The sequence below is a fragment of the Diabrotica undecimpunctata genome, chromosome 3 (assembly GCF_040954645.1).
Source record: "Diabrotica undecimpunctata isolate CICGRU chromosome 3, icDiaUnde3, whole genome shotgun sequence".
Classification (NCBI taxonomy): Eukaryota; Metazoa; Arthropoda; class Insecta; order Coleoptera; family Chrysomelidae; genus Diabrotica; species Diabrotica undecimpunctata.
The window spans coordinates 97,550,811-97,569,436 of record NC_092805.1 but is presented as its reverse complement, the minus strand read 5'-3'; the positions used below and the strand labels follow the sequence as shown (position 1 = coordinate 97,569,436).

The 18,626-nt window shown below is 33.5% G+C and overlaps 1 protein-coding gene across 2 annotated transcripts in view; it reads left to right on the top strand.

The window, feature by feature from the left end:
* Nucleotides 1-18,626, top strand: part of lola (longitudinals lacking) — a 604,955-nt gene that overhangs the window by 569,512 nt on the left and 16,817 nt on the right. Inside the window, exon 5 of one of the 2 annotated variants that reach the window (XM_072526365.1) lies at nt 4,103-4,326. The exons of the other annotated variant lie outside the window; for it this stretch is intronic. Coding sequence (XP_072382466.1) covers nt 4,103-4,311 — 209 coding nt within the window. The 3' untranslated portion in view covers nt 4,312-4,326. Of the gene's footprint in view, nt 1-4,102; nt 4,327-18,626 lie in introns of those variants that run through there. 2 annotated transcript variants of the gene reach the window in all.

The window sequence follows — 18,626 nt, the reverse complement described above, 5'->3', positions numbered from 1 at the left end:
AAATTCTGATCATTTGCCCACAGTACTAACCATGAGTGACAAGATTATTAAAAAACAAAAGTAACCCTACACTAACAAACAAATTGACGGATTGGGCAAGTTTTAAACTGAGCCTTGAAGACAAAATAAATCTAAGCAGAATTGTTGCTGAACAATATCCAGCAAGCAACATGGGAAAACACTCCTACACTGAAACCTAGGTTAAAAGGAAACAATTATCTAAAGGAAGTAAGAAACATAATAATGGAAAAACGAAAGCTGAGAAGAATTTGGCAACAAACAAGTTCCCCTCAAGATAAGACTAAACTAAATCGTGCAAGTCAACAACTCAAAAGGACTGTCTTCAATTAATTCTTACTTACATTAGTTAACAGATGGCGGTAGTACAGATTATTCCTTATGGAAAGCTACTAAAAGACTGAAAAAACCTATTATTGAGAAAATGGAAATTGGGTCAGAAGTAGTGCACAAAACACAGAGCTATTTGCTGCATACCTTGAAAATACATTCAAACCAAACGAATCTCAAGAGGATGAAGAAAGATGGAAGGAACCTGTTCAATTAGAGGAAGAAATTCGGCCAACTACACCAAAAGAATTGATGGAAGAAATAAGGGAAAATATTAACCCGAAGAAAGTACCGGGCTATGATTTAATTACGGGTGAGCTGTTGAAAAATCTTCTCCGAAGAGCTGTCGTAAAATTAACTAACCTTATTAATGCTGCATTCAGATTAAAATATGTACCATGGCGGAAGTCATTATGATTCCTAAACCAGGAAAACCAGCACATGAGGTTTCGTCATATATACCGATATCTCTGCTCCCTTTAATATCGAAGCTGTTTGAGAAACTGCTCCTCAAGAGAATAAAACCAATTATTGAAGCAAACAATTTGATTCCGATACATCAATTCGGATTTAGAGATAAGCACTCAACAATCGACCTGGTGCACAGAATCACGAATATTATCCTAAAGATCTTTACAAGAAAAGAAAGTATGTTCAACTGTCTTTCTTGATGCTGCACAGGCTTTTGATAAAGTCTGGCATGAAGTTTTAATACATAAACTAAAATGTCTTTTACCTAAACAGTACTCAAAACTTTTACAATCGTACATAAAATAACTGATAATTTGGAAGATCAGCAGTTATTACTTGATAGGGTGAATAGCATAGGTAAAAAATATGGCCTCAAAATCAACATTTTGAAAACGAAATATATGGTCATTAGCAGAAACCCTCCAGAAAACCCGATAATATGCATAGGTGACGATCGCATAAAACGCGTGAAAACTTTTAAATACCTTGGCACCACAATCAATGACCAATCGGATCCACAACAAGAGATAAAAACCCGAATACAAATGGAAAGACAAGCTTTTGTGAAATTCAGATCGCTCCTATGTAATCAAAACCTAAATTTCGAAATACGCTACAGAATGGTCAAGTGCTACATATGGTCCATCTTGCTTTATGGCATGGAAACGTGGACTTTGAAAAAAACATCTATCAACAAACTTGAAGCATTTGAAATGTGGTCATTGAGAAGAATGATGCGCATACCTTGGGTGGATAGAGTTCGAAACGATGACGTCCTTAAGAGAGCCGGCGTGGAAAGAGAACTCTTTGAATTAATTAAAAAACGCAAGATTGATTACCTTGGGCACATATTGAGAGGAGCAAAATATGAAATACCACAGTTAATCCTACAAGGGAAGATCGAAGGTAGGAGAGGAGCCGGTCGCAAACAATTATCCTGGTTAAGGAATATTAAAGAATGGACAGGAATACACAATACAGGAGATAGTCGCCTACGCACTTTGGTGTATGGCATGTTAAGAAGAAGAACATAAAATAACGACATTTTAGAATTAAGCAAGAAGACTGTTTCTCAGACTCTAAAGAAATTAGAGCAGGTGTTCCACAAGGCAGTGTGTTGGGTCCGGTCCTATACCTACTATACACATGTGATATACCTGTACTGGAAGACAACATAGTTGCCACCTTTGCTGATGAAACAGCTATCCAAGCAGTAGGAACGACTAGTGAAAAAGCGACCAACAAGGTCCAAATAGCAGTTAACCAAATCCATAAAAGGACACAAAAATGGAGAATCAGGCTGAATGAAAATAAATCTGTCCATGTTAATTTCACCAACAAAAAAAATCAATATATACCAGTTGTAATCAATAATATCCAAGTACCATATGCAGATACTGCTAAGTATTTGGGTATAACATTAGATGCAAAGCTACGCTGGAAGGCTCACGTAAAGAAATAAAGGAAAGAACTAAATATAAGGTACAAAAAAATGTATTGGCTAGTGGAAGTAACTCCACATTGCCGATGCATAATAAGTTATATTTTACAAACAAATATTGAGACCTGTATGGACTTATTGATGCCCACTATGGGGGTGTACTAGACCAAGTAATATAACAATAATACAAAGATTCCATAATAAAATACTGAGAAATATTGTAGATGCTCCTTGGTATGTGACAAACAGTGACCTCCATAAGGACCTAGGAATGGAAACTGTGGATATAATCATGAAGAAGATGGCAGGAAGTCACTAGCAACGACTTCATAGGCACGCACTTGTGCGCGTATGCATGTTAGAGTAGTGCACTATCTTGTTAGTTAAGATAAGAGATGCTATGGGGTAAGCTCTTAATTTTAAGGAACAGTAGTAATTTAGGTTAAATTAAAATTGCTCATTGGTCACTTATGACCACATTGTAATTGTAAAATCATCATCGTAGTGATGATTACGGAATAATAAAAAAAAAGAGGCTTCATTGCCTCTCCAATTAAGTTTAAAGGAGCAAAGGTAAAAAAACTTTTTTGAGCTTCATCGGGGGTTTCCTCGTCGTAGCTTTGAATGATTTTTAATAGTTCTTCGGTGGATAATAATGAAGCTGCCTCCGCTTAGTATCTCTGGCCAATTTTGTACATTTGAAAGATATATTTGTGAAAGCCTTTTGAAAAATTGCCATTTTTAATGTTAAAGGCATAATCCTGGAGAATTCTTGCTGGTTCCGTTATGGTAGTACATCTTTCAAGATTAAAATTTTTTACTCGTAGGAACTGCGAAAATTGAGTCCAAATAGAACTTCTAGCCCTCTGCGTGTTCAATCGGACATTTTCCAAAACCAATTTTTTGATTTCTTTACCCGACTGACGTCAAAATCTTGATTTTTCGTCTAGATTCATTATATCTGTCCAAAATTGCTTACGCTTCATTGACCTTTGTCAAACTGACAACAATAGAATTACCAGATACCTTCGTGAGGGATCTGTCATAATTTTGTCGTTGAAAAGTCACGGACAGGAAGGAGTTTTGTCAGTAGGAAACGTGGCGTTGCTATGACGTTATCAGTTAAAAATAATCTAGTGAATTAGTCAAATAAATCATCTGTGTTGTTCTGTTCATCATCATATTTGTGTTTTTAAATAAAACATGTCTTTATTGATTGCTTTAAGAGATTACTAGAGGCGTCGTCAGTTTACTGGTTTTTATTATTCTTGTTGTTTGTTTCTTGATTGACTTTGCAAATACATTTTTACTAATATATGCCTTAGAGGGGACATTATCTCTTCAGATATGGTTCGTTTGAAGAAGAATTTTGATTCATTTTCTTCGATAGGTATAACATGTTCCTATGATACTTTACAATTTTCATTTTCGTGAAAAGAGTTTGAGGTGTGTTCTATTTGTATCAGGTTAGGGACCTGTGTAAATTTCTTTTGGTTACCAATTAGGATATTGATGATGATTTTTGGGTGGGTGATGGTGTTGAGGAATTAAATGTATTTGTACTCTTATCGGTGTTATGGCAGTTGTTGTTACTGATAATAGGGTGGTTATCTTATTCGTAATTGAAACAAACGCATTTTGCACAGTTTTAATGAATTTATTATTAGGTTGACTTTCTGAACGCTACTGTAAATATGACTATTGTGTTATTTGCAATAAAAACATACGTTATTCATTGTTAAAAAAAACTTGGGCATTAGTTACTACAATAAAATCAAAAATTTAATTTTTTAACGATATCATCATTTTTTACTTTATAATAACATTTTTATTTTGTTGTAGTTCCACAGTTCTTTTGTCCGAAGTGTAGAAAAGGCTACCAAACAAAAAGCGCTTTCAACTATCATTTGCATTACAGATGTGGTAAACCACCCCAGTTCGATTGTGATGTATGTGACAGAGTTTTCAAGCATGCGATATCACTTAAACAACATTATTTAATTGTACATAACAAGACGTTGGGAAGGATAATCAAAAGAAGAAGACTTTAATTTTTATTATGAAAATCCTTTACGGACATTTTTCTGTTTTAAATGATTCTTAGTTTATTTATCAAACTTCTATTCAAAATGGGGGACTCGTTTAGTGGAAACACGTTTTAACAGAGGTTTCGTATCGTAAACACAGTCCTTAACTTTAATTGGTATCTATTTATTTACCAAATATTTTAAAATGTCAATTTTATATAGATTTTAATGGAACACAAAGTAATATTTTTAACTTGGGTAATGGATCCATATATGAGACCATTTTTTAAACCTCTTAGGAATCCTAAAGTTTATGAATTCCAGAAGTGTTAAATTAGATAAATGACTGATAATTAACGCTTTTATACTGCAACAGGTTCAAAACAAATTTTAACTAACATTTTTTTACCAATAAATTCATTTTAAAAAAATGTCAAAATTCCATCTTAAAAAAAAGGTGTGTTGATATGAGACATATTTATTAATATAATTAATAAATGTCATGTGGTATTCTAATATGAGATACCTCGTTATATAGGCTATAAAGCTGATAAACATTATTTTAACGCATTGTTCTGGAAATAAATTGTATTAATACATGAGCAAGTACACTATAAACATTAAAACACATTAGCAAAAAAAATAATAACACAATAAAACTTTGATTAATATTGCATTTTAGCGATTTTTAGCAAAAAATTACTTTTTTTTTTGGTTTTCAATAGAAATTTTTCACATTGCATCCACAGGAACTTGTTATCTGCCCCACGATCATCATCAGCCCTTCCTCAACATCTTCTGCATTATCTCATTTGCTCCCCCCTTTGTCAGAAGAATACAAGCATCCACAAAAAAGCCATTCTGTATCAATATCGTGCATGTCGTCTCTGCTGTCGTGGAGAGAAATCTTATCACTTTCTTCATCGCTCATTACACTTACATAATGTTTTCTTTGGTTTGGTTTGATTTAGGTGTCGTTCCGAGAAATTTTCCTCATGCTGTTGGATTTTCTTTACCCATTCCTGCACCTGAAACGTTTTTCTTTGTCTTTATTTTCCTATTTCTTTTAAGTATTTTTCTTGTTTTCAGCATTTATAGGATTTCGGCTTATATTTGATTGTATTGTTGTGAACTACACTTTCTTGGCTACAGATGCTGATTTTTTAGCAATACTTTCATTTAGGTTAGATTTATAGGGTACGTTAAATCCGCTTTGTGAGTCCTGTCTAGCTTAGAGGGGTCCTTGGGAGGTAGTCGTGGAAGCGGGACTATGTCTTCAGGGCTAACGATACCTTGCCCATAACCGCTACAGGATGGTTGCGGTTCTGCTTGGGATGGGCCTCCTTCTGGAAGTAGATCTGCAGAGTACGGTTCGTGAATAGGGAAGTACTGGTTACTTAACATATATTTTTTCGTTGGGTATAAACCAGTCTGTTTGAAACTATTGACAGGGTTGTTTATTGTGGCAGCTCTGTTGTCGGCGATTCCGAACAACATCCTTAGAATTTTTTCTTGTCCATGCAATTAAAGGCGGTACATAAGATCCCGCAGCATTAATGCAGACTACTACAATAATAAGATGCCCTCAATATTAAATTGGCAACATTATTTTTACCCTTCACCTACAAAACTTTTGCAGACCTATGCTCCACAATTGTGATACTAGTTTCGTCCACGTTGAACAGCTTGATCGGCCCACTGTTTATCTTGAAAAGTTCAGGCTCGTAAATCTAAAAAAAAAACAATTTCAAATTGGAAGGAAAGTTGAAGATAGCGCTTTAAAAAACCTTTCAGTCACTTTTTACCAGGTGACCGGCGAATAATCATAGAGTCTTTTCGGTATTCTTAACGTAACGTTCCAATATGCAGTTAGGAACTTTGTATTTTGAAGCTTATTTGTAGTTCATTTCACCATTTCTCACAGCTGTGACAGCTCGCATCATCATACCTGAGTCCCAGGTTTTGCGCTTTTAGCAGGCCGTGTCATCTGAAATGTTTAAAAAGAAACGCTATAAACATGACGCTATACATAAAACATTACAGTACCCTAATATGATATGAGGCATACTTGAGGCTTTCATGTTTGGAGCAACCACGTGGTATCTTTGTAGTATTAATTTTGAGATTAGGATTAGTTTTTATGACACCATAGTTGCGTGTGTCTACAACAAATTTAAGTATCTATCAACTAATTACTAAGGGGATTTTTCTCTCTTATCCCTTACTTTGAAGATGAAAATTCAGTATGAACTATACCAATTAAAAAACGTTTGACCCGAAAAAAGCTTAAACTTTTTTCTTACAGGTAATACTAGATCAGACACTCGATGAATTATACATACTACTGGAAACACAAGTTATATTTTATATTGCAATATAATTATTTATAGTGTATTATTTATAATGCATACTTTATTTATTATTACGTTATTATTGATCTAATCTAGTCACTGTGAGATGTATTGACAATATAAAAGCCTATGCTCTCATTTACAATTAGATTCATACATGTTTGTAGCAATTACAAAGATCTCATTATTGTATGCTGGAATGTTGCACTTTGCACTGTGACTGAGGTAATTTTGGCTGATGGTCTATAATCTCACCTATTTGTCAAAAACTTTTTACCGGTTCTCGATCAGATGAATGGTATAGAATAATATTTGATCCTGTGATAATAATACCTTTGGTCAGATTTCAAAATATTACTTTGCATAACAAATTGCTATGCAAACGAGTCACCCATGCACTAAGCATTTTTACTCGATTACATGTCAAACAATGCCATATACAGTTCTTTAAACCTCAAACACAGTTTGCTCAATTTGATCCCAGATATATCCTACATATATATTTTATAAAGTAATGTTTGTCTTTCAGTTTATCTTAATGTTTATATAAATTACGATTTACTGCATCTAAACGTGTTTCCATTTAAAACTACCCAAGGAAAACCGTAATAGGCATATCAAGAGAAATACATCTATTTGAGCAGCTTTACTTATTATTTCATATTATTTATTGTGTAATAAAACCCTCTAATAAAATCATTTTTATATGTTAGATATGGTTGTCATGTTCTTATGACTTTTCTAGTATAAAATAAAGTATTTACTACTGAATTTTGTTTAATTTTTATGTTGATATCTCTATATCGGCGGATTAACCCTTCCTGCAGAACAGATTTAAGTAAATGTTTCCATGTGATAGCTTAAACCTATTTCAGTTTAAAATCAAGTAGGCTTTAATAGATAGTAGCAGTTATTTTCTATCAATATGAGTTGCCTATAGTTTTAACAAGTATCTACTTAACTATCTCATACTTGTGTCAATATAAAAGGCAATATTGAAGACGTAAAACTTAAAACAATACGACAATAATATACAGGGTTGGAGTAAAGTACGGAATTAAGTAAAATCTTTCTAACGAAAGAGATAATATTCCTGAAACCTTGCATGCAGGTACAATGACATATAACGAATCAGACGCCATATTTTTTGTTACTACTCTACTTCTAGTTTTACCGGAAATACCCCCAACTCATTTTATTTATACAAACCAAGTTAGGTAAAAAACATTTGTTAAAACTAGAAATAAATCCGTTTACATTTAAAGAATAGCTAAATTTATTTACTAACACCAATGAGAATAATAATTAAAAAACAATCACTTCCAATGTTCAAATTACTCGCCGTTCACTTCCAGACAATGTGCAAGCCTATTAATTAATACGTGAGTCAGTACTTCTGCACATATTAACTCAACTTCTCCTTAACTCCTCAACTTCATCTCACTTCACCTTAATCAATAATGATTTGTCTCCAATCCTGCAAACATGTTGGTCGCCTAATGTACACAGGTGATCTTAGATAAAAGATAAAAGATCTCGAGGTTGCAAATGTGTACAGACAGCAAATGAAGATCAAATAAGGACAAAAAACTTAGAAAAAGAAGAAGACATTAATCAACTATTGGCAAATGTACGAGATCTTGTGTTACAGAAATCGGTCGAAATATTGGGCAAACCCAAGTCAGAAAAAAGAAATCATTGATTTGATCATGAGTGCCAAATGGCCACAGATAGAAAGAACGCAGCATATCAAAAAACCATCGACACAGGTTGTACACGGAGAAAAAAAAACAAGAGTATAGACGTCTTAGAAGAGAGGAAAAACGTATCCATCGACGTAAGAAGAAGGAATACGAACAGAACACCTTCAATGAGATACAAAGTTTTAACCATGATTTCACCAGCATTTAAACCACGATTAATAATTTGTAAAGACACTAACGGTAAAATTCTATGATAAAAACTTAGTTATTAACAAATGGGCACAACATTTCAGCGAACATCTAAATATACACGATATTGAAGGAGGTTACAACATAGACAATCAACAAAATCTACAACGTCAACTACAGAGTGAAGACCCAACAAGAGAAGTGTCAAATGCCATCTTAAAACTCAAGGACAATAAAGCCCCAGGAATTAATGAAATCTGTTTGGAAATGTATAAAAAAGGTGGTGATTAAGTTTTTGCAGCAATCCATAAAGTAATAGTACTTATATGGCAGAATGAATTGGTACTAGGAGAGTGGCTTAAGGAAATATGTCTGTTGCATAAAAAGGGTGATCAACTGGAGTGTAAGAACTATAGAGGCATTACTCTGTTAGCATCTGTGTATAAAATCTTCGGCAATGTATTGTTTGAAAGTCTTAAACATTTTACAAAGGATATTGTTGGTCAATATCAATGCGGATTTACTGCTGAAAAGTCAACTACACATCAAATTCAAGCACATAGGCAGATTCTACAAAAGTCACTAGAATATAACATAGATACACACCATCTCTTCGTCGACTTCAAAGCAGCCTATCACAGTCTGAAAAGAACTGCATTATATAGTGCAATGATAGACTTTGTGATCCCTCCTAAGTTAATTAAGTTGACCCAACTAACAACGCAAAACGCAAGCTCATGCGTTAGAATTGAAGCAGATAACTCTACGTTCTTTGACATAAATATTGCTCTAAGACAGGGGGATGCGCTGGCGCATCCCCTCGCGCATCTCCTCTTTAATATTGTCTTGGAAAAGGCAATTAGACAATTAAATATTAGAATAAATAGAACTATTTTTATTAGATCGACGCAAATTCTGGCATTCGCTGACGATATAGTTGTAGTGGGCAGAAGTATGAGAGATATGGTGTATTATTTTACAAGGCTTGCGGACGCGGCAAGTGAATTAGGACTTGTAAACGAGGAAAAATCCAAATATATGTTGGTTTCTAAAAACCCCAGAAATATTCAACAGAGAATTCAAATTAACAACCATACCTTTGAGCATGTCAAAGAATTCACATATCCTGGGTCGCTAGTAAACGCAACAAATACGACAAGCGACGAAACAAAAAGACGCATAGCAATAGCAAACGTTTAAAAAATAAAAATATAAAACGTGCAGTAAAGCTCAATTTATACAAGACCTTAATAAGACCGGTTTTGATATATCGGGCTGAAACTTGGTGCTTATCTCAAAATGATGAAAGACTTCTTAGTATTTTTGAGACAAAAATTCTTAGAAAGATTTTTGTTCGTAAATGAAAATGAGCTATGGATTCAAAGATACAACTTTGAACTATATCAGTTATACACCGATCCATATATTGTGAAATTGAAACGACCACGAACGAGATGGATTGATGATGTGAAAGAAGACCTACAGATTCTAAGGGTCAGAAGATGGAGGGAAGTTGCCAGGAATCGACATGAGTGGCGACTTCTTTGTGAGCAGTTCAAGATCCACAACGGCTTGTCGAGCCACTTATGATGATAATAATGATCTTATATAAACTTTGATCAGATAAAAGGCATATATCGAGCACAGTTTAATTTAATCTTGCCCAAATCTTATATAACCCCAAAGAAAAAATTTGATGGGTTGAGGTTCGGAGAACAGACAGGCCTCTCACGAATCCTCTACATCCAAATCATCGATTTGCAGAATTGTCATTCAAAAAATCTTTAACTCATCGATATGAGTGGGGTGGTGGGCTCCATCTTGTTGAACTTTGTAACTGCCCATTTTGTTGAAGTGCAAAAATAATTTGGTTGTTAGTATAATGGGTAATAAATTATTGCGTTAAAAATATTACATATTTCACCATAACTCCCGTTACGGTTATCACCATAACCGATCATCCTTAATATTGCAATACGATCTTTTCCACTTAAATGAACCAATTTTAGTCTACAGATTTTTTCTGTGAATTGGTTTGTTACAGAACAGTTACCTAGATAGTAGTCTTTTATTTCTTACTAAATTGTTTTAATACAAAACACCTTAAAACACGAGTTATTGTTTTGATAATTACTTCAATGTCATCTATATCTCGGGATGTTGTTCCGAGACCAGTATCGTCTGCGTAAAGTAATCTCGTTGTGTTAGTCCGTTTGGAGTTAGAGAAGTTACCGTTTTAGATGGTATATAATGTGGGTTCAAGATTGTGCCAACATGTTACACAATCTATAAATAAGTTTTTTTTACCTTGACGTTTATCCTCCTATTTGAGATACCTATACAAATGGATAATAATAGAAGATCCCATTGCAGGATCACTACGTTCACAACGTAGTTTTTTAAACTCACCTCTTCACATACATTTAAAATTAGGAGAATACATTGATAATAGGTTGCCAGTCAAAAAGTGGCCGCAAATATTTTTAATTCAATTAATAGTAATTCATTTTGAGCAAAAATTTTATTTCGTTTTCTTATTTTTTAAATAAAATACGCTATGTATGTATATATATATATATATATATATATATATATATATATATATATATATATATATATATATATATGTGTGTGTGTGTGTGTGTGTGTGTGTGTGTGTTGAATGGGTTGCATAACTATTGGGTAAATAGTTACGTAGAATATAGTATAAATTTTTCTTAGAATTGTCAAAAACTTAGAGTTGCTCGCTAGCTGTTTTTTATTTTATCTTTGATACCTCACGTTTTTAACAGCTGGCAATCCTCATTTTTGACCATTTTTCTTAAGGCAAACTTATATCATCATATTAAGAAAAAAATTAGCGTTCATTTGATATAAAAGGCATGTATATACTTAATGAGCAGCGTATTTTATTTAAACAATAAACGATCGAAATAAAAATTTTATCAAAAATTAATTACTATTAAATGAATTAAAAATATTCTCGGCCACTTTTTGACTTGCAACCTAGCATCAATGTATTCCCCTAATTTTAAATTTATTTAAAAATGCGAGTTTAATTACAAATGTTATGAACGTAGTGATCCTGTAGCGGGATCTTAGGCTATAAGGTCGAAAAAAGGGATGAACAGGCTATCGAAAAAAACTTAAATATCTTTGTGGTGCTTTGTGGTAACAAATACTCTTTAATTTTTTGTATAATCTCTTGCGGGACTAAATTGTTTGTTTAGTCAAAGGTCTACCAAGACACTTAGATAAATTTTAATTGAAATTTTTCGGCTGAGGATCGGGCTTGGGTTCTTAGCATCCCGTATATTAGCATTTTTTGATAAATGTTTTACCTAATGGTCTAACACTTCTCTATTTTACGTATTACTTTTTACGTACTGAGCCATGGAGAAAAATTTAGATTGTGCCGTGAATTTAATTACCCTTGGTAATATACGCGTTTCTTGTAAGAGAATTATATTCAAAATTTTATTTAAAAAAAATGTAAGCCACAGATTATGTGTATGCCATTCTATGCAAGCGGTTAAAATCTTAAAGCAAGTCATTGTTATTACATAGATTATGCTAATTAGTTATTTTTTCGGTGGCTTTATAATTAAATTAAGATAATTACCAAGGGTTTTTTAAAGGCTTTGGCTTAGCCAATTAGCCTGACTATGGTTGTTTCTAGCTAAATACACACATCAAAAACGTCTAGGTAACACAAAGTGTTTTTCTTATGTATACATCAATTTTTATTGGTCTTTAGAAACAGATTGGACTTACCGTTGTAATGCCTGATTAGTCCGTAATAAATTCGGTTAATTTTAGTGTACTATGATTTCTTTATGATGAACTAATCAAAGAAAAGGTAAAAAGTGCACTAATTTAATAGAAATTTTTAACATAAAAGTCAATTTATAATAAATCTAATAAATGTACCAGCGGTGCTATGTTTTCTGTACTACATGAAGTCTATCAAGCACTAAACAATAATCTTTACATTGCCACTGTTTTTTGTGACTATACCAAAGCTTTTAATTGTGTATATCACGACATTTTGATAAAAAACTAAATTTCTACAGAATTTGAGGTATTTCTTTGAATTGGTTCCAATCTTACTTGAGGAATAGGAAACAACTAGTTAGAGCAAATGGTACTAACTTTAGTCACAAAAGCGTTGTATATGGAGTATCATAAGGTTCACTACTGGGTCCTCTACTTTTCCTTATCTTTATAGATGACATCTATAACTTAAAAATCTGGTATGGATGGAAAATTTTTGCTGATGATAACAGTATTACCTGGAGGAACTATAATATTGCAACTCTTTATGCAATTATAACTTCGGATCTACTTAAAATAAAAACCTGGTCCGACTCTAATTTACTCTCTTTTAACGTGGATAAGACAGTAGCATTAGCCTATAAAGGAGCTCTTCAACCCTTGCTTCTTAATAACAGCCAGATCAGTATCGTTGATTCTGTAAAATTTCTTGGTATTTTTATAGACAGCAACTTTAAATGGCCCCTTCATATCGATTTGTTAAGGCCTCAGCCTGTTATGCAATAAGATATGTTTCGAAGGAAATCAATTTAGCATATTCGCATTTGGGGTTCTGGTACAGCAGCCCAATCTGATGATATTTTTAAATTACAAAAAAGAGCAATACGGTATCTTTTTGGCCTCTTCAAACTTTTTGGCTACTTCAAAAATCACAGAATTATAACTCTTCCCTCTTTATATATTCTAGAAACTGTTTGCTTAATTCGTAAACACCTACATGTTTTTCCAGCAAGACCTAATCATGACTACTCCACAAGAAATTTAACCTTTGATGTGTATTTACCGATCCCGTCCACTGAGTTAGTAAAGAAATCTAGATTATATTCAAAATCCACAAGGAAAATAATTCCTGCAGCTGGCTGTATACCACGTCTCACAAAAAAGAGGTTAATCTTTGTATATGGGTATATTTTATAAAAACCCTAAAAGGGCTACATTAAAAACACGAACGTTTTCGGAACAACAGTTCCATCATCAGGTTAAAATACCTAAAATAAGTATAGACCATTTAATTAAAGTAAACGTGGTTTAAAATTTTGACTAAGGTTAAAAAAGGCAAAATGGTTATACTTACAGGTTACCATGCCTGAGCCACCAAAATATTTGGGTAAAAACCCTTTAAAATATATTGTGTTACCGAAGATAGTACATAATGTTGATAATATTATTTAATGTTTAATATTTTAATTAAATTTTACTTCAGGTAACATACACCCATGCTTTAAGTGAGTTCCAGTGTCCGGAGAGTAAACCTCTTCAAACGGACTTCAGCTGGTAACTGATCGACAAGATACGCATGAACGGTGTCAAAAACAAAATGTCAGTGTACCATGAAACAATATTAGTTAAACATAGGATTATTACAGCCAAAAGATTCAAAACTTGATGTTAAAATGATAACAGCAATCCAGATGTTGGGATTTGAAATTTTTTTTAATTATTTAATATAATATAATAGTCTCCCGTTTTTATACCGCTGTCGCGGCTTTGGGAGTATAGCAGGGTAGTCTGCTATATCTAGGGCCTACGGTATACAAGGAAGGTAACATGGCCAGTGCTACGCTTCAACCGTCTATTATTACCCCTGGTTTTACCCAAGGTACTCATTTTTTATTCAGGCTGAGTCGACCTGGGGCCTATAGACATTTTTAAAATGTCTAGATGTTCTTCCCGGCGGTGGGATTCGAACCCCGGACCACCGGCTTGCGAGGCAAACATCCTACCGCTTGCGCTACGCAGGCCCTATTTAATTATTTAATATTGGATATAAAAGATGTAAAATTACTGATGTTGTTAAAGGTCATGTTTGAGAGGATGACGTATGTATTAGGCAGCTTATGTTACTCTTTGTCGTATGGAGTGTGGTCTAAAAAGTGTAATTTGTGACAAATTAGCTTAAATATATGGAATTGTCCTTTTATGTTGCTCACATCTAGGACAAGGAAAATCGAATAGAATATATTTGTAGCTAATGTAAGACTTCGTATTTAAATGAAAGTATTTGATACTGCTCGTATGGTAAAAAGGTTTAATGTGAGTGAGTCCAATAGATTAAAAAAAAAGGGATTAAAAAAAATATTCCGGCTGAAGGAATTAAATTTAAAACATATGGAATTAATTTACAATTGAAAAGGATGAGCTCCTCAGAGACTTGATAAGAGTAAAAGTACTTTGTACATCGTGGATTGTATATTTTATTATCTTTTATTTTGCGATATTGACGATTTATGTATATATATATATATATATATATATATATATATATATATATATATATATATATATATCGGTTTCAAAACGTCTTGCGTCGTTGTCCGATGCCTAATTTCCACGAATTGCTATCATTCCATTGTTCTTCGGTCAAGTCTCGGGAGCTCATTGCCTTTGTTATTCCCTCCTTCCATGTTCTTTTTGGTCTTCCTCGTCTCTTACGATTTGGTGGTATCCATTTCATGGCGATTTTTAGTAGTCTTGTTTCTGGCATTCTTTGAACATGGCCATACCATATAAGTTGTTTCCTTTCTATGTCTGTTGCCAATAATCCATCTACCCCCATCCGATTCCTTATTTCATCGTTTCTAATTCTGTCTGCCCTAGATATTCGAAGTGATCGTCTAAATACATCCATTTCTGTTGCTTCGAGTTTTCTTTTATTGCTTTCTGTTAGTCTCCATGTCTCTGTACCATAGGTTAAGCTGGTTTTTATGAGAGATTCATATATATTGTATTTTCGTCTTTTAACCAAAAAGATCAAGTACCAACCAAGAAACCCACCTTATGTTTATAGACCTTCAGAAGGCCTATGATACTGTACCCGCTAAAAAGCTATGGAAAGTGTTGCAGGAAACAAACATTAACCACACAGTAATTAACGCCCTTAAACAACTTTATGAAGGATCAACCTCGGGAATAAAAATTGGAAATAGACTTTCAAAAAAATTTCCTGTAAACAAGGGACTCCGGCAGGGGTGTTGCATATCCCCCACATTGTTTAAAATCTACGTGGCGAAAGCACTGTATCAGTGGAAGAGAAAGTGCAGAGGAATGGGCATTGACCTGGGAGAAACTTGCCTATATACTCTACAGTTTGCAGACGATCAAGTCCTTATAGCCAACGATAAAGAAGACCTGACATATATGGCCAGAAAACTACAGGAAGAATACAAGAAGTGGGGTTTAGAACTCAATACACAAAAAAAATACACCCAATAGGCGCAGAACTATCCAACATTCAGATGGACACAACCGAAATTGCATTCTGCATTGAATATACCTACCTAGGAATTGATTTCGACACCACATGTACAGACAATAGGGAAATTAGAAAACGAATAACCCAGGCCCGTAGAACAATTGGATGCCTTAACGGAGTTCTTTGGAGCTCAGAAATTGGTAAAAGACGAAAATATGATTGATGTAATTTTAGTAAATTTTAATTATTATAGTTATTTTTTTGACTTTTTGTAAGGTTTGTCCATAAAATTATACAATTTTCAGTGACAATAAAGCATATTTCTGTTCGATGATGAAAAATTATTTCAACTCACATCATAATTTTAGACCTCTGTATGGACGAACACCCTGTACATACCTGAGTCTCTTTTGTCGATCAGGTCCTCTCTAAACTCTCAGTCGTCCTTAATTATGGTAGATACAAAAGCTAGCTTCATCTGTGAATAACACAGAACTCCATTTTTATAAGCACCACTGCACATGGTCTTGCCCTACCTGAATCTGAGTCCATGATTTCCATGACGTAACATGGGTACCCTTAATGGACGTCTGGCATGCAGGTCAGTTTAATGTTAAATTATCCCTCGAAGTTGGGTCACATACGGTAACGTTGTGGGTATTTTTTAAGGCCCCATAGAGTTCACGTGCATTTGTGTGCTCATTTAGACGAGCCAATTCTACCACGTAACGATCATGTAGAAGAGTATTTTCATGTTGATGACCCCTATGTCTTTCAGCGACATTCCTAAATTGGTCATAACGACGCTACAATCACGAAATCACGCTTTGAGACACGTCAAAATGACGTGCAACATCAGTTTGTAAAGATCAGCCTGAATCATATTCACAGCACTTTTTGAGCATGTGTTAATTGCCGACGCTCCATTACAAACTTTACATTTAATAATCTTGTTTTAGAAAAATAATAAAGTATATAAAATATAGTAAATCGGAAGCTTGTCATGAGGTCGTTCCGAAGAAGCCAAGAGGCAAACGTATGCATATCATTGAATGGTGGTACGCTGTAACGTAATCAAACCTAAACCGTCTATTTTATTTTTAGTTTTACTATCTTTAAAATTTGAACCACTATTTCTTTACAATTTGAAGCAATTAATCCTATGGATTTGAGGCGTTGTCACTTTTGCCCTAATAAAACAGTGCAATTGGCAAATTAATTTATGTGGCATGCCTTGGTTTGTAGAGAACAAGTTTTCAAATCGAATGGTATATATGCCCAAACAATTTTTCACGTTTTTATTAAAAAAAGTGGAATCTTAGAAGTGGTTCCTTAGACATTTTTGATGTGTGTACTTTTAAGCTATTGATGTATATATACTTTTTTTCTTAAAATTCTGCTATATTAAAAAGTACTTACAAATTGTATGTATTTTTACTTAATAATCCCTCTAAAACTAATTTGTGTGCTAAGATAATTCTTTTTTAGAAACGCATCCGATTATCTTCAACAGCGTCTATCCCTGCCCAGATTGTAATAAAACCTTCAAGGTTCTGGGTTCTTTACGGAGACATATTCGATATTTTTGCGGCAAAAAACCCCCACCGCTGACCGGATACAAAAAATTTAGCGAAACAGATTATCAGTGCGTCAATTGTTGCAAACACTACAAGCTGTTTAGTACTTTGAAAAGACATATAATTCATGAGTGCAATAAACCGAAAAAAATCATTTGTCCGGTGGTTGGTTGTAAGTATATGGCGAAAATGAACGATAGAATGCTTAGTCATTGTCGAATGGTACACAAAATAAATCTTTAAAGAAATCTGAATGTCACTGTACATTAGGGCAATGCAATACATGAGTTGTGTTACAGTACTACATATTCTCTGATATAAATCTCTTGCAATACTACAGTAAATATTAATTTTGTAACTGTTCTTATTTTTATTATTTTTGTAAGTTAAGAAGTGCTTTGTCTCTTTTTAATTTACTAGGTGTAAACTGAAATTATTCATCCCTTGTAGATAGTGCCTACTACTGTTTGACTTTATGGTTACAATACACGCTTTTATTTATAAATAATTTATTTGTCTTTTTTTTAACAAAATATACCAAAATTTTGTTGACCCCTTTATTAGGTAAATATAAAAAAATATGTATTTGTTATTATATATAATACATATAAATAAAGTAAGAGTTACTGCTCTGTCAATTATCAGTGTCTTAGAGACACTCCATGATTGACAATTAACCGATATAAGTTGTATTGCCTTATATTGAATGAATGTATATTGAATAGCAATTGCACAAGAAAAGTTGCCTTGTATTGCGCTAATGTAGAGTGGCTGTAATGGAATTAAGTATTTGTTAACTTTTTACCTTTTTATTAAATGTTGGTAATAACGTTGATAGTTTTATGATTCGAATATGCTCGTCTCGAAATATGTGTACAGATAAGTCACGGAAAATAATACAGATTAAAATATTGTTATTTAAAATGATACTAAGTTCTTCATATAGAACTACCATTCTTGCTTAATGTGACTATTATGGCGTATACACGACATAGCATACACTGAATCACACAATTAAAAAAAAATGATCATGTCGCTGGTGCATGCTTTTTTAAAGTCTTGCATGGTATTCTTCCACTCTTCTCTAGCAGCAATAGCAAAATCTGAAAAAGTTCCGCTAGTAATTATTCGATTACCAATTGCTCTGGAAAACCTATCTTAAGAATATTCTATATTACTTAGGTGAGGAAATAAACCAAGTCACAGTAAAGAAATCGTTCCCTTACGTTCAAGCTAGTCATACACGGTTTTTTTTTAAATGAGGTCGAGAATA